This window comes from Pogoniulus pusillus, chromosome 17 (genome assembly GCF_015220805.1).
Source record: "Pogoniulus pusillus isolate bPogPus1 chromosome 17, bPogPus1.pri, whole genome shotgun sequence".
In the NCBI taxonomy this organism is placed as follows: Eukaryota; Metazoa; Chordata; class Aves; order Piciformes; family Lybiidae; genus Pogoniulus; species Pogoniulus pusillus.
This window is the reverse complement of record NC_087280.1, coordinates 13,586,994-13,611,253: the sequence shown is the minus strand read 5'-3', so window position 1 is coordinate 13,611,253 and position 24,260 is coordinate 13,586,994. Positions and strand designations below refer to the sequence as shown.

Sequence of the window (24,260 nt, the reverse complement as noted above, 5' to 3'; positions counted from 1 at the left end):
CTGTCCTTAAGTCATTCCCTCTCCAGTCTCACATTCCCCCACTCTTCTGTAAGTCCACCCCTCTGCCCACTGGTCTTATGACTCAAGGCCCTCCCTTGATGCTTTGCATTGTTGAGTAATTATTTCTAAGATGTGGTAACCTGTTTTAGAGGCACTATAGCCTCAACACATTTTAGCTAGTTACTTCTTTCTCCATTTGGACAACTCTTCTAAAACTTGTATGCACCGGAAAAAATATGCAAGGACACAAAGAAAGCAGCCCATCAAGAAAACAGAACTCAAGGAAAAGGAAATCAGTAGTGAAAGAGCCAGTGCAGGAATTTCTCCATGCAAGACAAGAGAGATCAGGAACGCAGAGGAGAAGTGTTCATGCTACCTGTAACAGCCCTCCCAAGGCACAACAACAAAACTAAATTGATCTGTGGAATGAAATAGCTGGTTCTAAAGGCCAAACATTCACAGTAAATACACTGCAGGTGTTTCACTTTGAACTAACTCCAGTCTGATCCCCATGGACTGCACGTTCAGTAGCTGATGGAGATTATTAAGTACTTTTCTTGGGGACATCTTCCAGTTTAGCTTTAACCAAAAAGTGAGTTTATGCTCTTCAAGACCACTCCATGATGTGAACTGATGAGCAGTATGTTAAGACCATGATGAAATTTGCTTCAAAAAACCCCATACTTCTTATCCAAACTGAAAAGCTAATGTATTGGCATTCGATCCCTCCCCATACACAGTTTCCCAGCCAAATTGGTCCCAATTCCCTCTCCTGGCTTTACATACAGCTGATTTTTCCCCTTCCACTCAGATTTTCTGACTCCATCTCCCACTCCAGATTCCTTATCTAATCTCAGTCTTCCGCTCTTCCTCTTTTCCCTTGACCAAATGTATCTGTACAGTAAGTCCTCTTGTCCTCTCTCTCACATCTCTTTCTTTCACTGTATGAACTAATGTATTTTTTTTCTGTTCAGCTAGTCTCACCTTTTCTTCTCTTCATTTGGTCTTATCACCCCCAGCCAGAAGTCTGAAGCTCAAAACAGTCGGAAGCTCTCCAGAAAACTTTTCCTCTAATGCCTGAATGTGAGGCAGGAGGCATCACAGGTTCCATCTCATGATACCCAATCTACACTGCAGCAAAGTACAAAGCGATAGCAACCTCAAGGACGCTTTAGTTGCTTCATTCTGAAAGAGTAACATTTTAATTGATTCTAAGGAATCTAAATGGGGTTTTTGTTTGGTTGTTTTTTGGGTTTGGGGTTTGTTTGTTTTGCTTTTGGGGTTGGGTTTATTTGGTTGGTTTGGGGGTTTTTTGACTGGTTGCCTTTTGGGTTTGTTTGGGGGTTTTTGGCTTTTTAGTTGGTTGTTTGGTTGGGGGTTTTATGCTTGTTTGTTTGCGTGGTTTATTTTTTGCTGGCTTGATTTTTAGAGTTATAGAAAAATATGTGTTGATGTTCACATATATTGCAAAATACTTGTCCATGACCAGAAGACCAATGCCTGCCAAATTTCAAATCCCTCATCCATGATCAAGTCCAACAATGGGGGAAGTTAAGGCATATTAAATAAAAGGTTTCAGGAATGTTTTGACAGTGGGAAACAATATGTTTTTCTCTGCTGTGTCCTTGGAATATGCTGAGTTGTTTTGGCTGAATTTTCTCCAAAACATTCAGCACCTGGCATGGAAAGTTTCTGACCCAAGTTTTGAATCTTGGCAAAAAATCATTAGTATCAAGTGAAGTATCAGGCAATGGGGGCTATGAGCTTCACATACATTGATTTGAAAGAAGGAAAGAGATGTGAGATAGCAAGTTGCCACAAAACCGAGCAGGTGATGATACTGAACAAAGAAACCTGCAGAAAGCGTCTGTTTAGATAAATTGCCAAGGTATGGCTGGGGATGAAGACATACAAACAATGTAACAAAAAGCCACCAATGCTAAGTGACACAAGTGCCAAAGCAAATAACATGCATGGCAAGAAAACTCAAATCTATCAACAGACAAACCTTTTGTGAGAAGCTTTTAGTCAAAATTTAAGAAAGGTAAAGCTGAGAAGCAACAAACAGTTTAAGAAGCAAATAAAACCAGATTAGGACAAATCTATGCCTCCAATTTCACTTCCTGTTAATTTCAGATCCAGCATCTTTTCTTCTTCCTTGGTATCAGAACCAGAACACTTTCCTACCGCTTCTTGCCAATAATGGTGCAGAAAGCAGACATCAGAGCCCAATCCTACAATTTTTCCATGGGAACAAAGTGCAGTGGAGTTAATGGGAGTTCCATGCATATCATACTAGGCCCACGATATCTCATTTCCCAACGGGATGGTACATTTTACAACCTATTACACTTTTTGTTTGAATATCATTAGTCAAACCTTTAATCATTTTACCAGAATCTTAGAATCTCTTTTGCTAGCAGAAGTCTGACTTACTTTGTCTTTCAAAGGCAATTAAGTGTTGGTGGAAAAAATCAAGAGCTTTTGAAATGGCAATTCCTATTCTCAAATCAGTAAGTTTTCTTTCAATGCTATTTAGCTTTCTGATCAAAGGCATTAATTTTATGTAAAAACTTATATTAAAAAAAGAACATAAATCAAAGTGAGTCCTTTACATGAAATCATTTGCTATCAACACCTATTTTTTTAAAAAATAAGAATCAAGATAATAAGACACCTGAATTTTCCCTTATATCTCCTCTTTTTTTGGTAATAAAATTTTTGGCTTTTGCTTTCCATCCAATTGTTTAATTTGCCTCATTGCACAGTACCATTTACATTCTGCTAACAACCTCACAAGCTCCCTCTTAAATACACCTCTTTTGCATTGCTATGCTGTTTCTCAACACTAGGTCTGAAAGGTTGCAGAGTAACATTTTGGAAGATAATGTGTCTCCCTTCTCTGACACATTAGCACGAAGAAAGTACAGCTTTATTTTCACATTTCATTCACACAGAGGATGCTCCCATAGTTTTGAACAACTGGACCCAAAAAAAGATTTTGATGTTATCACAACACCAAGAAAATAATCAAAAGTTCTTCTAGTAGCATATATACTGCTTGGCTCACATGAATGATAATTCATTCACATAACCTAGCCTGCTGCAGTTCAAGATAAAGCCACAACTTGACAGAACTAACATCTTTTCCCAGACTGCTCTTTGTCTTTAATGTTAAAGAACTTTTCAGAAGGCACTTAACTATGTCAGAGAAAACAGTGAACCACAAGTAGGCTTCATAACCTTGTGAAGGCAGCGGAAGACCTTCCACCAAGTTATATTAGTTGTAGTCAGCTCTTACTTGTGCCAGCACATCGCAAGTGCAGTTACCATTTTCTGTCACAAAATGACAGCTTCAAAACTAGATCCCTTTTACCACTTTAACTGTGACTCTTTATTTCACTTATGAACCATCCACCCAGATTTGCCAATCCCACAAGTTTAGTTTGAATTCCCTTAGAACTATTTTGGGTGTTCCCAGGAACTGTCCTTCTCCAGGAGCATCTCTGTTGCTCTAAAGCTGGAATAGGCAATGCAATTCACTTCTGCTCCAGATGACCTCCACATCAGAAAGGAGAGATTCTGTGTGCATATTTATGTGTGTATGTATCTATCTATCTCTCAACACACAAACCAAATACAACTTAGTAATACTACAAAAATATTATTCAATCTTTACTGCTTCACTACTGCTTGCTCTGTGCAGACCAGAAGCTTGGTGTATTTGATGTAATAACGTGAGTAAAAAGTGGCCACCGTGATAACTCTTTTTCAGTGCACTATAAACAGTCAAGATTTTTGCTCAGTATTTCATGATGAAATATTTTACAGGTTACTGAGGCACAAATGAAACCTTTGCAGGCTGAACTGCAACAGTACTAATAGACATATAGCTGTCAAAGGCAGGTACTTTGTCCATTTAAAAGCAATACTTGATTGAACTTGGACTGTTGACTTCAAAAGCATCAGATCACTTCCCTAGTGTCCTGTGGCTCTGCATGAAGGTAACAAACCTCGAAGGCTCTATCTCCATGTGGAAAATACATGTGAATACTGCACATTGTAACTTCAGAAATGAAGAAAAGAAAAAGCTGTGGGGAAAATATTTCACATGGTAAACACACGGAAGATGTGCTGTGAGACAAGGAGCATCATCTCTGAGGGCAGAAAGCACAAGTGTCAGAGATGAGTCTCAATGTAAGAAATTTTGCCTGGGTATCAAAACAGTCAGACTTGTAAGACTCCATGGAAGGGTCTAATTCTGATACCAGCCCTTTCTTGCATTTTTACATACTACTGAAACCTAAAGCACTGCTCACAGTAAGATGGTAACTATTTTGAGAAAGAATGGAAAAATTTTAGTCAAAGATACAAAAAAAGTGTTATTTCTTTTCCCCTCATGCTTTTTGTACCATACAACTAGTTAATGTGCCCCTGAAGTTCAACTGTCTTTAGGCACTTAAGAAAAAAAAAAGGCAAAGTTAAGTTGGAAACCAGGCACTTTGAATCATGGCCTACAATTTCCATAAGACCAACTATAAGATGTTTCCATGATTTAAAAACACTGCTGCAGTATCACATATATTGCAAGATGAGGATACCCTCTAAAATAAGATGTACTTCTTGATGGTTATTCCTGATAGAATGATTTGAGTAGCTCTATTAAAAAAAAAAACAACAACCCCAAAACCTAAAACATATCTCAAATTCTTTCCTAGCTATACCCTAATGTGTGGTATCCCTCATGGAATTTCAATAGACTAATCTAGCACAGACTTTAGTATAAGTAGCTTTGGAAAACTGCAAACAAGGACAGAGTTAAAAGGTCAACACTGCAATACGTATGTTAATATGTAAGCAGAAAACATATTTAAGAATAGATTATCATAGGATCAACTTGCAACCTACTTTTTTCTGGTGAGACATGTGCCTTAGCTTGTCCCCTCACAAGCCTGCATGTTGAACCATCTCCTGCACAGATTCCACAGTTGTCTTCCTTGGCATTGCTCCCAAGTTGTCGATCACAGCCTACTGCCTGCCAACATCAACACCACAGTCAGAAGGAGGGCAAAGCTGTAGTAGACATGCTCAGGTTTCTGGAGTTTTATTTATTATGTTTTCCTTTTGATTTTATGAGCTGGCCTCATTCAATCAAAGCATATCTTGCTATTTAAGGTTTTAAAAGCACACTGTAATTTCCATGATTTTAAAAGACGAACCACAACAACCAATACATGAAGCTATTCAAGAATAGGAAGTACATCAATCAGTTTCCCACTGCTTGTGAACAGATACTATTGGGCATTATTCTTTGCAACACAAGGGAAAGAATACCATTTGGTTTTCCTAATCTCTTTAATTATGCCTGAGAAACGATTAATGCAATGAAATAACTCAACAGACAAGCAGCTGTCGACAGTGCTCATAATCTTGTGCCCTGGCCATTCAAAATGTAATTGGTGGTAATGTAGATTTCCCATTTGCCATTTACATCAATGTCCATCACATGCATTTGTTATCCAGATTTTTTAAAAATTGGATGATTCAGTTATCATTTTTTCTTGTTTCTGAATATGAGACCTGCTCTACAAAACTTTGCAGGTGATCTTTATAAAAAACCTCAAACTTAAACACTGCCAAAAATTCCAAAATCAAAGGTTTTGAAGAACTGAAAACTTTCCAAACAATAATGAAAACATTTTCCTGGTTTTCCTTTTCATTCATATCAGTGATCTTACAAAAAGCATGAAAGCAAGAATGAGAATCAGAATTATAGAATAGACAACATTGAAAAAAAATCATCGTTCTGCCAAAAGGGAGGTAAATGTTTGGTCTCCCCTATTTTACCCTTTCATTATTTTAAAAGAAATAATTGCAGAGTACCAAACACTGAACAAGGTGATTAAAAAGCTCATTTGCAGCTTCACATTTTTTCAAGTCAACCTATATGATTACTCCATTCATACATCCCTGAGAAGCGCAGCTAATTTGTCATGGACATATACATTTAGTCAAACTCCTAACTGATGAATGGATAGAAAGCACTCTGGAAATTCACAGTTAAAAGTAGTGCTAGAATTCTGGAATTGGCCAGCACATTCCTCTTCCTATATAAAAATGCTTGGAAGGGGCAGACTTAGCTGCCAAGATCCACTGCATCTGTACTATGCCAAAACTGACACACGATCCCCTTGGAGAGGTGAGGATCAAGTCTGCACGTAAAAGGCAGGGTTGGGCCTTCCAGTCCAAGTTAAAGAACACACGCAGACACACACACACTGCACAAACCATGCACATCCACTGCCAAACATGGAGAAATCTAATCCTGAAGTTTCACGTGGCTATAGAAAAGACAGAAAAGTAGCTTCGTATCTCACTCCTGTCCCTCTTTTCCCATAGCCCCCCACATCCTGTATTCTCTTCATATAAAGGCATTGTGGAAGAAAATTTAAAGACAGTTCACTTGAGAGACACACTGCACTGAATGGCATCTCCTTACTAGAGGGTTCAGATTTACTACAGAATTCTTTATTCTTTACTTCCTGCATATCTATATATGCAGGAAAGTATTTTATTCCTGCAACTGAAAGAGATTCTCACTGTATCCCAGAAAAAATAAAACAAAACCCACCAAACAAACAACCCCCACACTCCCCCAAACCCAAACAAACCATAAAAAAGGAAATGATTAGCTTAACTGAAATAATCTAATGTTAATGTTAACAAAACCTTAGATATTAAAATGAAATAAATCAAGCATATTGTAAAATCTGACCAGCTCAGAATGGGTGTTTATTTACTACAAAGAAGCTATATGGAACTCTATTCTATAATTTAAGACTGGATTGAAAATGAAAAATGTTTTCACTTGAAGATTATTTCTAATGTTAGATCTTAGTTCATTGCTGACATACAGAAAATAATAAAAACAAAATATTGTAAACAAACTACTCTAACCAAGCTTATTTTCCCATTTAATCACCAGTTAGCATTGGGAAATGAATAAAAACTTCACTTTAGAAACTGAAACTGACTGGACCACCATGTGAATCAGAAAGCAAATACAGTTTTGAAAGCTACAGTAACTACAGTGCTTCATACTTTGGTCTTAATCTTGACAACTCTTTCTATTCCCAGCACCACAATAGACTTTCTTTTTGACTTTAAAAAACCTCCTGTGTTTTCCAGCTCCAGTCTCTGAAAGGGACCTAGCTGCAATTCCCCACCTCACAGGGATGCTGCAAGAATAAGTCTCCTAAAGATTCTGAAATGTTTAGATGGTGCAATGATGAGGACCATACAAGTAGTTGAGAGTTGAATATTTCTCTCAGGTAGACTTTTAAAGTATTTATTGCTCTCAGCTGCTTCTCCTGCTGTTACTCCTATAAAGATACTACTAGCACACAGAGGCAATTTTTTAGAACAAGTGTAGTCTTTCCCCAGATCTCACAAACACATTCCTATTTCTCAAGGTAATCTCATTTTCTAAATATTAAGAATCTGTTTATCACTTATCAATTAATTCCCCAAAGAAAAATTAAGCTGCACATTGTGGAAAACCTGCTAATTTTATTAGTTTAAGCTATTGTATAGTTATTTGCTACAGCAGGTTTTTGGTGGGAGGGGGTATAGAGCAAGGAGGGTACTTGCAAGACCAGTCCATTAAAACCCAACCTGATAATAATAAACATACATGCTGAGCTATTACACACAGTCACTATGAAAACAAACTCTCAATATATCTAACAAAAATTCTACAACCGTGCAAGCACAAGGCACTATTGTGTCTAACATGGAATGTAAGAAACAACTATAATCAGCAGAGCAGTGCACGTTAGAGGACTGGCTCATACAGTATTATTGCTTATTTTTTAATAGCACACAAATGCCACACAAAAACCCCAAACAACTCACAACCATGCAGCACTGCTAGCTGCAAGGGACTTGGATGAAGGAAAAGCTTTACAGTTCCCCTGGCAGCAAAGGTGGTATCTTCAGCTAGATGCATCTGTTCTCTGTGGACTTCCTTCTGAGATTGTTTATATCAACCATTATGAACAGGACCATCAAGCAATGATTTACTGGAACACACTTAGAAAATAACTCAAATTAGTATCACACTTTAGGCCTGGAATGAGCACAGACTTTCAGATTTTGTTTAATATGAAGTATCCAAAAAATCTGCAGATTTTAATGTGACAAACCTCCAATTGAGAGCTAATTGAGCAAGTGTTGACATCATAGGCACTAGAACAGGGTAATCAGCACTAGAGTGGGGTTCATTTCAAAGCTGAGTGCCTACAATTAGCATTTTTTATGTGTAAAACCTTCAGAGGAAGCTCTGTTGCTCAGGTAAGCATTTGTATTTGCAAATAAAAATGCAACAAGGACAAGAAAATGATATGTGCCAAGAGCCTTCTTCAGCTCACACATCAACTCAGCAAGGCAAAGTGGTCTAATGATGTCTACTACGCAGATGTTTGTTAGGGTTAAATTTACCCCACACTGGTCGTTGTTTACAGAGCAAAGGGACCGGCTGTAAATATTACAGGCAGATTGGGAAAACATCTGCAGGCTTTCAGGGCATAGTCAAAAATAATTAGATTAGGTGATTTTAACATAGGCTGCATAAATGAAATGAGTGACTATGCAAACTGTGAAATGGAAGTATTGGGACTCTGCAAACATAAACATCATCACTGAAAAAAAAATGATACAAGTACTGTAATGGCTAGCTTGTAAGTGAGCTCCTTGGACAGCAGGGACAACATTGACTAGCATGTAATAAAAGGAACAATAAGCTGAAATTTAATATAAAAAGGCTGTTGAGGAAATGAGTACTTTGTGCATTTAATAAATTGTCCATGATGGGATAGCTACGGATTTGGATATGCCAGAATTCTTTGCAGAAACAGGTGTTTGATCCGTTACTATTTTTTGGACAGAACATGAGTATATTACTTGTCTGTGCTCTTAAAAAGAAAAAAGACAAATAAAGAAAGCATCTGACTAATCACAGAACAGAAATGCTCATCTGCTTCAACACACTTCTAAATTAAATGTTAGCATGCCAGTGCTACAGTGAAAGGCAATACCAATGGGTGTTAAATAGTTTGTAGCATAGTTAGAATACTTCATGTAGGTTCAGAAATGCAAAGAAAGAGCAAAAGATCAGGGTATAAAATATAATTTCAGATAACATGTTAGAAACAACTATGTAATGTTAGAAATATTTTTGCAAATATGAATCAAAAAATTACTTGGAAGTTCCCACAGTGGTTTCTTAAAACACTTTGCTTAGTGAAGTAGGGTTTCAGCTGAGGAATTATGCTTTAGAACAATGAGAGTAGCATGTTAATTTCTATTTGTGAAGGCCAAAGTACAAACTGTTACATTCAAAGAACTTCCTTTCTGAAGGAGAAGTTTATAATTAAGTGTTGAGAAAAGGGACAGGACTGCAAGGTGGCAGGGGTTTAACTGCAATTCCAATATAGCAAAAAAAGCACTGCAGTGAGATCTCAGCAATCCCAACTCCTCTTGAGAGTCTTCCTTCATAAACATAAATACAAACAAGCAGTAAAATTGCCAGTGCCAAGCCTAGTGCAGGATAGGATTTTGCAATTTAAGCTTTTGCTTGTTAGACCATTGTTTCAGCTGTGTTGTTCCCTCAACTGATCACTTACCTCCAAACTGCAAAGCACTCTTTCAAAACCCAAACAAAACCACTTTTTGTAGAACCTAATGCACAGAGGTGAGTTGCCAAGTATAAAAATGTTATAACTTGATTATAAAATGTTTCTGCTAATGACTCAAGATGATATACTTCAAACAAGAAACCTGAAGATATGCCTATGTTCCACAAACATGAATATATCTGAAACATGGATAAAAATGTATCTGTGCATGCTAAACACCATTAAAGTGTTAAGTATCATTATTGCTATCAACAGAATGAAATTATATCCAGCAATATACATAATTATGTACAATATTTCTCTTTAGAAAAGACTTCCCCCCTTCTACGGTACTCTGGAGCCAGAGATCCATATACAGCCAGAAAAAACAAACATACTGAGTTCTCCTAATAGAAGTGGCCACAAAAGACTAAATCACTCTTTTTTTTTTTTTTTAATTTGTGACAGATACATAAATTCTATGAAACATTAAGACTGAAATTGCACTAGTGCCATTCTTTCTCTACACCCTATCTCTCAGACTCAGCTCTTTAGCAGATAGACCACTTATGTATTTAGCAATGAAAATGTTAAATGCCATATGATTTTCTACTTTTAGTAATAAATTCTTAGGTGATACAGACTCATTAACAGCAATTCAATTTCAATTAAAATTACAAGCTACATTATGACTTTTCAGCATCCTATGTGTAGTTGAGGGACTGGCTGCATCAGGGATTGATGCCTCATGCTAAAGTGATTTGATTGAATCAAAATAGAAAAATCAATACAACATCATCTCAATCCCCCTCCAATACTTGGGGAAAACAGATGAAGACTGCTCCAAGTACAATCACATTTGTGTGCTTCCATTTGCCTGGTTCTTTCAAAGGATGCATAACCATGAGTACTCATGAACTAGAATGCTAATGGGATTTTAACACAAACACACAGACAGTATTCACTGAAATTCAGCTGAAGTGGAAAACCCAGCAAATACTTTAAGGGTAAGTGCTTTATGCACTTAAAATGTAAAAGAAGTACATTTCCGCTGAGCAAGGAACTGTGCTGCCTATTGCACAAATGGAGATGATAATTATACTTCTTTATAAGAATGTGATAGAGTTAGTGTACAAGAGATGGCTGTTCCTCAAGGGTTGAACAGTCTGCAATTACCCCAGTACATGCTGCCCAGCAGTTTTCATGTAAAATTGGCTCACGACAGATCTGTTACAGCAATACCTCAGTAAGCAACCCCTGTATTGGTTGGATAATTGATCTGTCAAAGAGTGGCCAAACTTTTGTGGACTATGAGCAGCTGGCGAAAGCTACGTGTTTGCATTGCTTGAGAAACTTTTCAAGATGTGAAAATATTTATAAAGAAAGCAGATTAAAATATAGCAAACAGCTCCAATGAAGTGATGTGACTGTCCTGCCACCAGGTTAATAGTACTTGGCTTCTTATAACCAAGCCATTTTTCTCAGCGTCACAAGAGATCAGAACTAAGATTAATATGGAACAAAACCATCTGCGTATTTATAAAGATTATCAGCATTGCACAAAATGCAAGATAACCTCAGAATTATTTCTGGTAAAAATATCTTCTGCAAATCTTGTGACTTGACTGAGAAATGGCACATGTTTTATTTCAACAAGAAGTAGAAGAAGATAACTGAAAAATCCTTACATGCTCAAAAAAGATAAATCTCTATTGCAGTTCATTAGAATCAATCAATAGGGAAAAGTAAAATCCACAGAGTCTCAGTCAGAGAAAAAAAAAATTCTACTCCTACAAACACAGACACACCACGGCCCAGAACTCAGAGGAATGAAGTGTGTATTCTACCACACAGTTGCATGTTCTTTCACAGCACACAGATGTTACAGCCTCAGTGTCAGGTATTTGCTGCATTTTCACCCATGCTACCTGTCTTAGAGCAGAATCAGAGTCCAGGCAGGTATTAGGAAGCTCTGCATCCACACAACAAGTAACTAATTCTAAATATGGCTACGAGAATTTATGGCAATAAAAATATGAGTCTAAAACCTATTGCGTGCAAATCCTGCTCTTAGGATTTTCCAGGTATCTTTGCCCTGCTGTAAGACTTCTCTCATTCAAAGCCCATCTATTCATTTACTTTGCAGTTTTTCTCACATCCTCTGTTTTGCTGTAACTTCAGCTCGCAGTTTATTTCTACATAGATAAAACATGTCCCTGGGGAGTATATAAAGAAAAAACTCCCACTGTCTCTTTCCCATGCTTGTCATCTACGAGTAATTGATTCTGACAAGCAGAGGGAGATATCAGAATACCCCTCCAATTAATGAACTCACTTCCAGTGGTAGGGGGGGTTTGTTGGTTTTGGTTTGAGTTTTCAAAATGTTTTTGTTGGACTGGTTGGCTTTTCGGTGGGTGGTTGTTGCTGTTGTTTTGCTTTAAATTACTTTAAAAAGCAGCATGGAATACTGGCTCTCAAGCACTGCTTTTAAATTCTAGTGTATACTCATGGAAGATTTAACTTGATCTGAGACAAGACTTTGTCCTCACATGGTCCTGTCTTGTAACTCTTCAGTTATATCTAAGCTTAGTCCAACAAAAGCCTGATTGTGGCACAGGTTCTCGCATCTCTGCGGTCAAGCCAGTGCAGGTCCATAGCCGCCCAGACAAGCTGACGTGGGCTTCAGCATACATTAATAGACTGACTGTAGTCCCTTCAGGGACCCTGAGCATGTACTCTTATTAACAGTGAATGTCCCAGCCCATCATTTCACAACAAATGAAGCAGCAGACCCAGCTACCAATCTGAATGGGTATTAATGGTGGTGGGAGTAAGAAAATTTCCTCTGTAAGGATTTTCAGTTGTTCACAGAGAAGAAAGCAGGGAATAATGGCAGAGTGTGTCAAAATGCAAGCCTTGGAGCAGAGGTATACAATGAGTCAGAGGGACAGGCATGAGGATGTTCAAACACCATGATGTTTAAATTCCCCAGCCATCCATTCAGAGAAAAAGAATGTAAAGCAATAAAAACCCCAGAAGATAAAAAATACAGTACATAAAATTCATTGCATACTGAAGAGATCCTAAAAAGACTTTCCACATATTTTTGCAGACATTTTATATCTGAAGGCAAGAGGCTAAAGAGTGTTCTGCAATTTTGTAAATCCACTTCCATCACATAAATGTTTCCAAAACATTTAACTCTTACTACAGGACCTGTCACATGCTAGAGCAGCTACAAGATTATAGGACCACCCAGTAGAGGAGCAAGTACCCTTTCCTCTACAGTCTCCATTTTGAAAGATACATGTACATACACTCAGAGGACAGGACACAGACTCCAACTGGGCTTCCCATTTGTTAGAATGCTTCCAAAAATCAAATCAATACATGGAATCATATTGCTTTGCTGCTTTCCTGCCTGGGACCAGACAAATCTGCCTTTCTATATGAAGGTGAAGTTTGCATTAGAGGCTATTAAGAATTCAGTTCAAGACAACCTCCAAATTGTGGGTTTTTCTACTATCACTGTTCACATGCTTTAAGACCTTCTTAAGCTGGGAAATAAAACCACATTTGCACAAAGCTCACCAAAACAAAACAAAACTTGGCAGAAAGAATCACTTAGGAAAAAAGAAATACAGATAAGAAACTGGAGATCAGAAGAAATCCACTACTTATCTGGCAAGAAAAGATAAACTTAGACAGTAAGAAATCCCTACGGGGAGTATTTATCTGTAAGAAACAGTAGGAGGGAGAATAAGACAAGATCTGAAGAAAGACAATGGCTTCTAGCAGCAGTGGGCAGCTGTGAAAAAAAAAAACAAGTGATTTTGAAAGTCTTTTTAGTGTCTGGCAGATCCCTATTACGTGCAGTAAAAGCACTCCTCTTGGTTGTCAAGAATGTCATCATAAAAGAACCACTACATCAATGTGGACTGTGACATTAAAAGCGGTGCAAGTGCAGCTGTTGGAGGGTGGCTACATGATCTTCTGGCTTGGGTGAGGCCAAGAGCCTCTGTCAGGGAAGGAGACCAACCCACTGAAGTTATGGAGGGTGATGCTGACAGGCTACATAAGATATGGTAACCCATGCTCAGCATGGCCCCCATCCTTCACTGGGCTTCTGGAGAGCTACCAATGTTTCCCAGCTGAATTGCAGCTGGAGCTCGCCACCCTTCTCAGTTTTATGACATATGTCACATGTATGTGTAAGTCACATGAATATTCTGACAGACAGCTCTCAGAGCCAGAAAGTTTTGTTGGATCTGCATTAGTAACTCCCAGTTATTCTGGATAAGGTCCTGCCTGATAACTCTGGTTAACTGACTTAACACAGGGCAACCTCAAAATCAATTCTTCCCATGAATAAACTACTTGAGAGCTGAAGACTAAAAAGGATGAAATGTCAATGTGGAAGTTAAGTTTTTCCTTATTTTAAAGTATTAAGATTGCAAATTATCATTAAACACTAGAACAAAATCAATACACAACTTTTAAAACTTCTATTCAAGAAAAAACTACTCTACCTATGTAAGAAACATGGCTTTATGTCTGCAGTAATGCTGGGTGGAAAGGAAACATTCTTCTCCAAGTATCTGAACACCAAACCTCCTGTGCATCTTGGTCAGATTACACATTTACAGTTAAAAAGATGCATTTACAGGAACCCAAAGGGAAAGTAAAAAAAAAATGCCTTAAATTAGCACTTTGAGAAAGCAACTCAGAGCAAAAGGAGTCAAGATTCAGAAGAAATTAATAATCTACAATGATTTTAAGATTTGAGCACAATCAAAGCTCATGTAAAAAAGTGCAATAGTCTCCAAAAGCTTACAGAAACTGCTTTTAGTGAAAACTGACAGATGTTTTGATCAAGTGTAAGAGTACTTTTGTGGTGAGTGAGAGAGATCCTTACTTGCCACATCATGACATGTGACAGAAAAGAATTATAACAGCTGAAGTTGATGGCACTCTGTTTGTTTTTATGTCAGCTAAATTTATGCCATATGCTACAAAGCATAGTGTAGTGTCTGCCTTTTTTGGAACACCAACAACTTGCTGACACTAAATGGAAAGTTCACTGCAGGATTTACATCATCTTTGACCCAATTGTGACAGACCAGGACAGAACTACTCAGGCTGCTCCTTAGGACTCCGGATTTTTTTGGGGCCATGTGTGCATTTATTATTCAAACACATTACTCCATATTAGGAAAATTATCACTGTAACCATTTTGGGTACTGATACAAGTAACACCCCATTCTGCACTCTGGCAGAAAAAAAGCAGGTCTGCATGAATTAAAAACACAAAACAAGGAGAGGCAGGGCCCCAAAGCAAGCAGAGTAACTGGGCAAATGTTGCCCACACGTGTGTGACATGCAGATGTTTTTAAATTTCTCCACCCACATCCAGATGGGCACAGCAGGAATATATTATGTTAAAAAGGAGGAAAAAAAGTGTTGGGAATTGTGCAGAGACTAGAAAAATTATCAGAAGTGTGAAAATCCTCCCAGCAGCGAAGTTTTGACCTGTCCCCATTTAACACAACAGCCCCAGATATTTGCTTTGGTAACAGAAGCACAGCAGTAGCAGACTAAAACACGATTGAATGGCTTGGCTGAGTTGAGCCTCAAATATCTTATTAACTTTCTCAATAAACCTTTTCTTCCTTCACCACCTTAAGATTTTACTTCCCCTCAAGTCTCAAACCTGCTATCCAGAGAGCAGTTTTGACATGTCACAATTTACTTTGACAGAGCATTACTTAGATCGATCCTGTTTCTGCAGAGAACTGCAAATAATCAGAACTGAAGCTGGACAAGAATTCTGACCCTGCCAAGAAGAGACTCTAAACCCAAGAGGCAGAATTAGCAATGCACTCTACCTTAACAAGGATAAGAAAACAGATCAGTGTGAAATCATACTTAGGGGGGCAGGAGAGGGAAGGAGGGGAGGCTGAGATCTTGTAAAAGATCTGCCAACTTGGATACAATAACTGTACCAACACAGCACCAGCTGGAAAGGGACTCAGGCAAGCCTGTCCCCTTATACTAATTCTGGTGCTTGCAGGCATAAAAGCAAAGATACCCACATCAGCATTATGACATGTTTACTTAGATGAGTTAACTGTAAAAACATTTGCCAAGTTATTTGCAGGCTGTGCCAAGTATGTCAGAATGCAACAGACTAATCTTATAGCAACAATTGTAGAGATTCACCATTCTGCTGTCTTGTTCTTAACAGTAGTTGACTGATCTTTTTTTTTTTAAGATGTAAATTTGTTTTCTTTTACTGCTTTAACAGAAGCAGGAACAAAGCTCAGTGTTTGTTTCTGAGGCAGTCCCCCATCTGCTGCAGTCTCTTTCAAAAGAAACCAACCTCTCCACTCTGCCCCCAAAACAATCCATGAAGAGAAAGGCAATTCAAATGATCAGAGATTATTTTCATTTCCAAGCATTTGATGTCAGATATATACACAAATAGTGCTAAATAGCAACAAGAAACATGAAAGGTACTTGCTTTAAATAGATATTTCAACTCTACTTCATTAAACTGGACTCCACAGAGTAATTTTATCATGGAATCATAGAATTGTTTTGGTTATAAAAGACCTCTAAGAGCACTGAGTCCAATCATCGACCTAACACCTACCATGGCCATTAAACTATGTCCCAAGGTGCCCTGTCCCTGTATTTCTTGAACACCTTCAGGGATGGTTACTTTACCACTTCCCTGGGTAACCTCTTCCAATGCCTCACCACTCTTTCTGTAAAGAAATGTTTTCCTAATATCCAACCTAAACCTCCCCTGACACAACTTCAGTCCATTTCTTATTCTATGTATGTGTATGTTAACCTATCTGTTGAAGATGGTAGATATTTGAAGTCACTGTGGGAAAACCCACAACACTCTAAGCAAGAGTCTCAGAAAGATTCTCAAAACCCCAAAGTTCTATTACATTCAGCATGACATTTCTGTGCTGCAAACAGCAAAGGCTGCTGTAGACACACCACCCACCAAAGGCTTTGACATCTTCCAGGGTGAAAGCTTGTACTGGAAGAGGAGACATCATTAAGAATGTTGGAAAAGAAATTTATTATTAGACACATGCTTCCAGAGTTTGTAGAGGTATATTCTGCTCTAAATGTGCCAGGTAATGAACACTGTTAGACACCACTGTGATGTACTATTGACGAATACAGTCTTTCAAAGAGCAAAACTCTAAGGAATTCTTCTTCTGTTTCAGAGGCAGCAGATACATGGTGTGCTGGCATGACTGCTACTGGAACTGCAGTATACATACGAGTCACATAAAATCCACAGCAAGGTCCTCTTCATACATTAATGTTGCTGTTTTCTGCCAAATGTGTCAAATTTCCCCCCATAATGAAACTATTTTGCTGACTGGAACATACCCTGCATTTTCGAGTACCACACATTTCAAGCATTTGACAGTGCAACAACCACTTGCAGAGAAAGAATCACAGAATCTTCAGGTTGGAAAAGACCCTGGGATCATCAAGGCAAACCATCGACTCTATTCTACAAAGTTCACCCCTAAACCACTACATCTAGATGACCTTTTAAACACCTCTAGGGATGGTGACTCAGCTACCTCCCTGGACATCCTGTTCCAATGTCTGACCACTTTTTCTCTGGAAAATATTTTCCCAAAGTCCAGTCTAAACCTACCCAGTTGCAGTTTGAGGCTGTTCCCTCTTGTTCTATGTCTAATTACCTGTGAGAAGAGACCAAATACTATAATTTACCATTTTTACACCAACTGTGTAAAGTGGATAGTATAACCAGAATAAAACATAAATCAAAAATTACATCTAGAAATGTAGATTCCCAGTAAAACCAATTCATTCAGTCAGAACACATACTCATTCATCCACACAACAGGAGATACACACATTCACTCCTCCTGTTCTGGGCTGGATGTCATAAACAATTACATTTTGTGAGAAACAAGAGTCAAAGTAAAATGAAATGGAAGGCTACATAATTCATGATGCCCTGACAGACATTCAACAGATTAGAAAGCTGTAAATAGTATAACTAATTTAATTAATTTGTGCAGGTATAAATAGAAGAGTGAGTGAATGTTATAGACCTTATATTTATATATCAAAATATCACTGGCTATGGCAGCCAGGAAATTCTGTATACATGAGAAAGGTTAAGTTATCTACAATCCCCTTGGCAGTAACTGCAGATATGTCTAAAGCAAACTAATACACGAAAATGAAAAGCAACCAAAAAGTGCAACCATTTAATGTGCAAAGTGTCCCAGAACCAAGGCCACAGTTAAATTTACACCATGAGCATACCTGGCATATTCCACTGATGCACATATCCAAGGACTCAGTATTGCAACGAGTACCATCTAGTACTTTTGGAGCAAGCTCCACAATCAAGTTCTTTCCCAGAGCTTGACACTTGAGGGCACATGGTGCAGTGGGATCATTATACACAGGAATCCACTCATAAAAATGTCCCTGGTATTTGACATCATTGTAGGCTGAACACTGCTGTGCTCTGAAGTCACCAACATCTGAAGGGCAGTCCTAGAAATAAACCAAAGCATTTTTTTTGTTTAAGGAAGCACTTTGCATTTTCAATGAAGTTGTCTGATTACTGACACAGAATCTATTCAGCAAGGCTTGGTTAAGAACTGATCTGCTACAACAAACGTGAAATACTGCAAATTTTTACTATGTGTATTACAACAATTTAGGTTGCTTAATCCACTGTTTGCAATGCAAGTAAAAGAATATCATGCATATTCCAGTAATATTGACAAAGCTGATCTAAGAGGATGATTAAAATATTGCTTTTTATGACATTACACAGTACATTTAATGTCTGGGTCCGTAATAAGAATTACCTTCTAAAGAAATCTATGTATTTTAAGTGATTATAATAACATGCCTGACATTTTTTGGAACACCTTTTTCCAGTCAAGGATTTCTGGATACTCTGCACTTATTCATCCATCCATCCAAGTAACAAAAGAGGAATTATTGCTACTATATATAAAGTAATAAAAATTTGTCTAATTAATTGTTCATCATTGCTCAGAAAGGGGACAAGAGCATCAAGAGACACCAGAACTTTCAGTGCTTAGTCCTTTAGTCTAATAACAAAGCATCTTCACATCTCATAGAAGCAGTAAGACTTTGTTGACACAAAATATACTTATTTCAAACCGGTAACCATTGAGTATACAGTTCCAGTTCTAATGAGACAGTTCCATACCCTCCTCCTATACAGAGCCTCAGCATTTACAGCTGAAAGACTAAACAGCAGAACTGTTTGAAATCGAATATTCTAAAATATTTTTTTCTACATAAGGCATTGCACCCAAACAATGATGTTAATATTAAACTATAGTGACAGGAATGGAGATGAATACTGATTTATTAAAACCCCCCACATTAGTAAAGTACTGACAAAAGAGTTAGTGTGTCAAACAATTTCTCACTAAAGACTTCATCTGAATGAATGTCCAGTGTCAAACAGTCCACATGCCAGACTTGAAGGATATTCTTCCAAGAATTCCAACTGCACATACAGGCCAGATGTGAGGCTGACTTTAACAAGGTTTTGTTTTCATTGGATATAAGACTGAAAGATTGTGATGTGTCAGCTCAACTTGTGGAACTTATTGCTAAGTATTAGTTAACAATACTAATCCTGAACACAGCTCCAAACTGATCAGCAGACTGAACCTTCCCTAAAAAAATCCTAACAAAGTAGTAAGTGCATTACACAGTACTGGAAATAAAAACATACATGAGAAACATGTATGAATTCCAGTACGATGCCCTCAACAATGTTGTTCTGACACCATTTTGCTCATATGAATCTGGATGAGCTGGCAGTGCATTAGCTTATTTTGCCAAAGGAAGCAGAAGCAGTAGAAATGTCTCTGGTTTATTTGTAGCCTGCATAAAGTACCTTCTGAAATCAGTATTCTCTCTACTAGTCAACACCCAGGATTTTTACAGCTGAGCACCAAGCAATTCACTGAGTATTCCCAGAGACACTTTTCAACTGTATTCAGTGCTTCATCTTACAGTGACAATAACTCAGAATGATGCTAATACATTTTCTATGATTTTTACTCTGGGATAATTCTAGTTTGAGCCACATTAAAACCAAACAAACAAAGAAAAAAGCAACAAAAGCCTCCAACTATAAAAATAATGGAACAAGACAAGGATAAATTACAGTTACAGCAATCCTTTGAGAGTTTTACCTCTACAAAATCCCACAGGTGTGAGCCTCTAAAAACATCGAGCAAATACTCTCAGAAGTCACCCTTATTTACTGCAGTGTCACTCCTGAGAAATTCACCAAGCTTGCACTGGTGTAAATGAGAGCAGAATGTGACTCTGACTTATATGTCACCTCTCATTTTCCACAACAGCAAGTCTAAAAAGCAGAGCAGACTTTAGAATTCATATGGATACCATATGGCTTCCTTCCACCGTTGGAAATAGAAGAGTAGCTAAGGATAAAAATAAGTAGAAGTTAGATTCAGGTTAAAAAGTTAGCAGCAGTATTTTGGAGTAGTGCTATTCAGCCATGCATAGCTAAATTTTCATCACAAAGAATTGAAGAGCAATCTGTACAACAGGCAGAGTTATGGCCTTAGGCTGAGTTTTGACAGGCTGCTGTTACAATTCATTATCACTTGGTGTTGATGCAATGCCAAGATACAAACACCACAAAGTCAGGATGTCAGTCCATGGTTACTGTTTCTCATTGATTCAACACAATGAAGCTCCTTCCTTCCACTTGCTTCCTGACTGCTTGAAAGCAAATGAATTCCCATCTCCTTATTTTGTTTTGGCATCTTCAAAGAACACAAAGTGATCCTGGCAGCTCGATTCATATACCAGTTCCACCTGCTTTATGTTTGAGCAGTGTTCGAAAGCAGGAGCACAAAAAGCACAACACAAAGGGGTAGCAAAGGGTTGAAATTACTATAACTTGCATTATATCAGTGTTTGGATGACAAGCAAGTTCAGTTCCCTGTTTTCTTGAGAACAATAGATATTTGTAATAAAGAGAAGTGTTTATAATCTAAACAGAAAGACAATAGTATAGACAATAGCAAGTATAGAAAGGAATGTAATCAAAACAAGAGAACTCATAAATTTCAGATTAATTCCATTAGCATGGGTCAGAAAAGTGAGAGTGAATTAAAAAAAAAAACAGAAAGGAAAAGAACTCTCCATCTCCCAAGATGTGGGAGAAATAGTCAAGGCTGAAGCATGTTTGGGAAATGGGCAAGGTCACACTGTCAGACACCATTTGGGCCCCAACCCTCATCCTGTTTGCATGTCTTTTTGGTTTTAACATATTTCAGACACCAATTCACAGCATTCCCTCTTTCCTCTCAATATTCAACATTTTATCTCATTTGTTAATTAAATTTTCTACTTATTTCAGGATTTCTCAGGTTTCCTAACTTCAACAATAGCTTTTATCTTATACCTAACCCACTGAACCATAGCCAGGCTGCTTAGACAGACTTTCACACACTACATAAGGAGCTGAAGGCATATTTGTGAGGTCTAATGCATGATAGATAATACTGGCAAAATGATCACATCCACATCTTGGAGTGAAGTGTATTTATAACTTAACTTCATTATTAGACAGATGAATCTGAAAATGATGCTTCAGACATGATTACCATGAGAGTTGAAGATATACATACATACATGTGTGTGTATATATATATTCCTATTATTTTTTTGTGTGTCAGATGATTAAAAACTAAGGCATTCAAGGGCTGGCTTCTTAAGTGTCATTTTAGTTTTGGCAATGAGAACTTTCAGCCTCTGAAAACAAAGCTAACCTGGGAAATCTGTATCTTTGTGGGCATTGTTCATTTATAAAATATGAAGGTTGCACCAGGCCCTGTCACTCCTGCCAACAATTACTGTAAAAAAGCTCAAAAGAGAAGGCAAGAAAATTCCCAGTAAAAATGATGACACCAAAGAAAGTCTAGCCCTTTGTCTAGTTCTATTCTTTGACTCTCATGTTGTTGAAACCTGGCCAAACCCGATGAAATCATTGTTTTGTTTTCTTTTCAAAGTTAGCTGCACGTTCTGTGTTTTTCCTACACAGTTTTCAGGCCACTTTTTAGCAAAATTAAGATACTTGAGTTAGAAATCTTAGCCATGAGAGCCATATAATGCATCAGCATTACAAATATAAAATAATAAAAAGATTAGAGAGAAATATGCAACTCAAGGTGAAATATTATAGGAGTGAGGTAGACGTAGTTCAGCCAGGAGTTTCTGAATGGGATAAATGATCTGGTTAAGAAATGGGTGATGGGCAATAATCTGATGATTATGTGGAACAAGTGCAAGTATTTTCTGCATATAATAAAAGTTTATAATGGAATTAAAGATGGGTACATCTATTACAAACCAGTGTTTTTTCATACTGTCAAAGAGTCACTCTGGCAAATGTGTAAGTGACTTTTTGGCACATATGAATGTGAAATTTATGGGGAAATGGCCCAAATAACTTGTTCTATGAATAGGACCCTAAAGGATTATCTTAAACACTTCCATATAACGCACATCATAGCATTAGAATGTAACAGTATATACAAAAATGGAAATATATAAAAAAAAGGAGGGGGTTAAAAAAGACTGAAAATCCCATTGAACAGCATATAATGGATCATTTATATAGCTTATTTCTCTCAAGTTTTTGTAAGAAAAGCTGAAAGCATACACTCAGTTTTAGGGAATCGTGCACCTGGCATCTCAGTTATGATAGAAAGATAAGCAGGCTATGCATATGCCCTAATCTCAGTAATTATTTTGTTGTTAAGACCTTGACTTAATTTTTCTGATTGAAATATCACTAATATTATTCTGGAACTATGCTTGAGTTCAATGAACTTACTACTATTCTATTACAAATCCAGATGAAACCAATTTTCTGGTAAAATGATTCTTGTTCTTTTCATTAGAATGACACACATATTAAGTTGTGCTTCATTTGTACTCCCCAATATAGATGTTAGTGGTGTAATGTATCATGTAGCAAAATTACATTTGCAGACAACTTAGCACAGTGAGTATATATGCTGAATGTCTCATGTGGTTAACAATAATAGCCACTAATATGGAAAGAAGTTAGTATAAACTCTTAATTTTCAAACTAAAATTTGACTCCTAAAGCAAGAAGCATTCATTGGAAATAATGCTTTGAGAAAAATTGTATCATATGAAAGAAAACTGGCCTAGTAGTCCCAGGTTTACATCTAGGTGTAAGCTCTCATTTCAAGGTTAAGTCAGGTCTAATACTGGGCTTGCATTTGGTGACACCAAATTCAAAGATCAGTCGTATTAACAGTGGAAATATTACACAATATCTTTTTCTCAGGACTACTCCATTATCTGATCCATAATCTAGAAAAAAAAAACCACTCCTGAGAGATTCTGGCTGTATCTGAACTGAAATGGAAACCTAATCCCTTTCAGACATGCCCTAAAAGCAGAACTGTAAAGGCAGCTTCCTGTCTGGAAATTAACATTTGAATCATCATAAATTCAAACAGACTCACATATAAGACGCTTGCCACTTATCGCTTTAAAATAAGTCTTAAAGTTAAAAAACAGGCCCCAGTGACTTCAGAATAACTCCCTGGATGTTCAGAAAGGATATGGTAATCATCTTAATTTTCTCTATGCTGAAGCAGAGTGCCTTCATTTCCATCCGATTTTTATTGCATAATGCTTAAAATGAGAAGTGTGCACAACTGCTCTTACACGTCCTAAAAGCATGCAGGCCTCTGCTTACAGCATAAAATGTGCCCAAATTGATCTCACCTCTCTCCTTTTTCTGTACATTGGGTAGTTTGCTGAAAGTGTTGCACTGGCAGTGACTTGGTGCTGTTGCACAGGAAGCTGCAGCACATAGGATCAAGCAATCCAGGGTTTGCCATTGCACATGATGCACACAATTAGGTACCCACTTAAGGAATGCAGCAAATAGATTTTAGTGTGTCAGTTTGTGTATTGCCAACATCCTGCCTGGCTGCAGTTCAGCTTATCACACAGCTTTCAAAGATTATGGTAGCTTTTTATTTATGAGCTGAGGACACTGTGCCCAAAGCTCTTAGGACTTTCCTTCTGAGAGGGTAAGTGACAGAGTTTGTCTCCAGAATCTGAATTTTGCCTGCACTGAGTCTGATTCATGAATCACCTCCACAACCTGCTGCCAGCTGAAATTTACGCTGCAAGTCTCTGTGGTGGAAAATCCATCCAGCAGTGAGAAGTAGAGTGCTAGAGCAATTGAAGGTGCTACCAAGCTGTGTTCTTGAGGAAGGCAGAAGCCAAGTGGCACACAAGAAACTGGAGGTGTGGCAAACTGAAGGGTAGGAATGGCCAATTCTCCCAGGAGATACATTGATTCAACATATTTACTGAGCAATTTCTAGTGTCAGTACCTTGAAGGAACACATGCCATACCTCACAGCTGCCTGCTGCCAGCAGAAATCACAGGGCTGGCTATGACACGAATATCACCCGCTCTTCCTTGG

The 24,260-nt window shown here is 37.8% G+C and overlaps 1 protein-coding gene across 6 annotated transcripts in view; it reads right to left on the bottom strand.

The window, feature by feature from the left end:
* Positions 1-24,260, bottom strand: part of ADAMTSL3 (ADAMTS like 3) — a 185,350-nt gene that overhangs the window by 73,706 nt on the left and 87,384 nt on the right. For all 6 annotated transcript variants that reach the window (XM_064157735.1, XM_064157734.1, XM_064157733.1 and 3 more), the window contains 2 exons: positions 18,010-18,246; positions 4,909-5,035 (listed from right to left, as the gene is read on the bottom strand). In XM_064157735.1, coding sequence (XP_064013805.1) covers positions 4,909-5,035; positions 18,010-18,246 — 364 coding nt within the window. The remainder of the gene's footprint in view (positions 1-4,908; positions 5,036-18,009; positions 18,247-24,260) is intronic.